The sequence below is a fragment of the Oncorhynchus clarkii genome, chromosome 5, assembly GCF_045791955.1.
Source record: "Oncorhynchus clarkii lewisi isolate Uvic-CL-2024 chromosome 5, UVic_Ocla_1.0, whole genome shotgun sequence".
Classification (NCBI taxonomy): domain Eukaryota; kingdom Metazoa; phylum Chordata; class Actinopteri; order Salmoniformes; family Salmonidae; genus Oncorhynchus; species Oncorhynchus clarkii.
The window spans coordinates 87,336,168-87,339,038 of record NC_092151.1 but is presented as its reverse complement, the minus strand read 5'-3'; the positions used below and the strand labels follow the sequence as shown (position 1 = coordinate 87,339,038).

At 43.6% G+C, this 2,871-nt stretch overlaps 1 protein-coding gene across 1 annotated transcript in view; it reads right to left on the bottom strand.

The window, feature by feature from the left end:
• Nucleotides 1-2,484, bottom strand: part of LOC139409507 (hemicentin 1) — a 242,956-nt gene extending 240,472 nt beyond the window's left edge. Inside the window, exon 1 of the mRNA XM_071154768.1 lies at nt 1,945-2,484. Within this exon, the coding sequence (XP_071010869.1) occupies nt 1,945-2,209 (265 nt within the window). The 5' untranslated portion in view covers nt 2,210-2,484. The remainder of the gene's footprint in view (nt 1-1,944) is intronic.
• Between the last annotated feature and the right edge of the window lie 387 nt (nt 2,485-2,871).

Sequence of the window (2,871 nt, the reverse complement as noted above, 5' to 3'; positions counted from 1 at the left end):
GCCTCTTAAGGGGAAAGTAATCCAAAAGTAACCAGATTACTTTACTGAGTTTGGGTAATCCAAAAGTTTATTTACTGATAATTTTTTGGACAGTAATTGTAACGAATTACATTTAAAAAGTAATTTACCCAACCCTGGCTATACAACCTAATGGAGTATGTGTTATTTGATGGCTGGCTCATACTTCATCAGTCGTATGGAAAAGGACCAGAGGTTTAGTTGTTCTTCAAAGGCACGCACTAATTGAATCAGTCATTTGGAATATTTGTATATTCTGTGCATACCTCACTTTCAACTATTTATTTTTCTTGGCCCAGAGGCTCGATTGAGGCGTTATACAAAAATGCTTAAAGAATTTGACATGCTGATTTAAGCATAGGAGCAACACACATCTGGAATACTGCTCTCAGTCACCACGGATCCCCGCTCTCTCTCTATCTCTCTCTCTCTCGTCTATCTCTCTATCTCTATTCTCTCTCCTCTCTCGCTTCTTTTTCCTCTCTCTCTCCTCTCTATCTCTCTCTCTCTCTCTCTCCTCTATCTCTCTCTCTCTCTCTCTCCTCTCTCTCTCTCTCTCTATCTCCTCTCTGTCAGTTGGTTGGTTTAGTAACAGTAGGATGATGATGCTCTGAAACGATAACCAGATATTGTGTGTGTGCATCTTGAAAGACATTCCTGTGCTCTCAGAGGAGGATAGCAGGATGGAAAATCTATTTGGCACAGAAGGTCCAGAAACAATTTCTATGTCAGATCCAGGTTTGGTGTATTAGAGGTCTGGAAAACGAAATGCTCTCTCTCTGCCTTTCTCTCTGTCTCTCTTTCTTTCTCTCTCTCTCTGCCTTTCTCTCTGTCTCTCTGTCTTTCTCTCTCTCTCTCTTTCTCTCTCTCTCTCTCTCTCTCTCTCTCTCTTTAACTATCTCTCTCTCTGTCTCTCTCGCTTCATCCTCTCCCTTTCTGTCTTTAACAAGCTCTCACCCAAGCACTCACAGCAGCCCCTCACGTTATGGACTGTTTGCTGGCCACTGTGTTGTTGACTGAGCCCCCACCCCCCACTAAGGCCCCCATCACACAACACAAGTCCCTGACAACGGCTTTTGTTGAAGATGTACCAGCTAGATGAGTGAATGGTTCTCCCTATTCACAGCTCACAATGACAGACTCAAACATACGCTAACACTCTTTGCCCTCTGTTTTTGGAAAATAAACCTCACTCAGTGTTAGGATCCCCCCCAAAAGTGTCTAATATATATGGATATGTCATATAGACAATTAGTTGGTGTGAAGTATGTGTGCAGAGTTCAATGCCCTGTCAACTCGCATCTATTCCTCTGACTACATGACACTGGCTTCTTCCGTGTCTAATTTTTACACTTTTCACAGTAAACATAAGGTAGGGCTGCCACATTAGAGTGTGATTTTGTGCCTGAAAGGTAATCGCCCTAAACACACTAACTCAAACGGAATGCTAATGATAGTGAATGCGGAGCTGAACATCTGTCTGCGGCGACAGGGAGACAGTGACCCGATGCCGCCTGCGCTGACGTGTGAAGACATTACGCATTCAGAGCCCAGAGTGTGGGTAAACTATTACATTTCTCACGTTTCTGACGACGATGTCTGTTTTTGTTCCAAAGCAGGTCTATTCGTGTAGGTTAGACTAGGCCTATATGTACACATACAAAACAGCTGTATTGTACCACTTACAATAGCAGAGAATTGCAAATACTTCGTTGCGTAAAAAAATCGTTCACAAAAGCGTGTAAATGAAATGCACAACGATATTGTATATTATTAACCAAAGTGCCATTGCACAGCAAACAGTTGCAAAGAGAAAGGTGTTATTCAGATGAGACAGAGAGGGCATGTTCGTCATGTACACATCATAAATCATTCCTATTTATATTACATGTTTTAATGATTGCAGATCAACCCAGCTTTTCTTACCCGGGTCGTGGAAGGGAACCAATGCATAGTTGTAGAGGGGTCTCTTTGTTCTACTCTGCGACATCTCCAAAATCTTGGATGCCCCTTCAATAACCTGCACGAGATCATCGTACATGGAACCGGTGACATCAAAGACGAACGCCAGGGTGGACGCTCCTTCTGGGATCTCCTCTTTTGTCCCCTCGGTCCCCGTGTTCTGCCCGGAGGACACAGCCACCAGGAGAAGTACCTGCACAAGCAACAATGGCACACGCTTGATGCCCATTTTCAGACCGAACGGTCTATGACGTGTCGCCAACAAAGTTGTAATAGTTTGTGTCTCCGCTCAGAACCTCAGGATGAATCTTGAGGTAAACGGAGAGACATTGGCTCGCTAAAAACAGTAACAAGATAGTGATGAAAAAGCCAATATTGTCTTCCTTTTTTTAAAAGGTGAAAAACGGTGGAAAAGTTTAGATGCTGTCAAAGATGCTCTCGCTCCCTTCAATGTGACCTCCCTTTTGGACCTTCTGAGCTTCTCACACTCTTGTTCTGAAGTTTGAAGGAGCTCACACTCTTGTTCTGAAGTTATGAAGGAGCTCACACTCTTGTTCTGAAGTGATGAAGGAGCTCAGCTCAGCTGCCGTGTCGGGAGCTCTTGTCCAAACTCTGCAAGTCCCCTTCTCAAAGCTTCTCAAGAGAAGAAAGGCTCAAGGCAAATTGACTCCTTACAGAATAGCTGCCTTCTGATTGGAGCAGTGGCTATTGGGAGTCCTGCCTGGGATGGGACCCTGTGCATTAAGACATAGCGGTAGGCTATACTTGAATTATACAGTAGACACGCGACAAGACATGCAAAGAGAAACACATTTGTTTCATATTGAAATAGTAGGCCTACATGGAAAAAGTACTGTGGCCAACAAAATGAAATGGAATTGATAACACAAT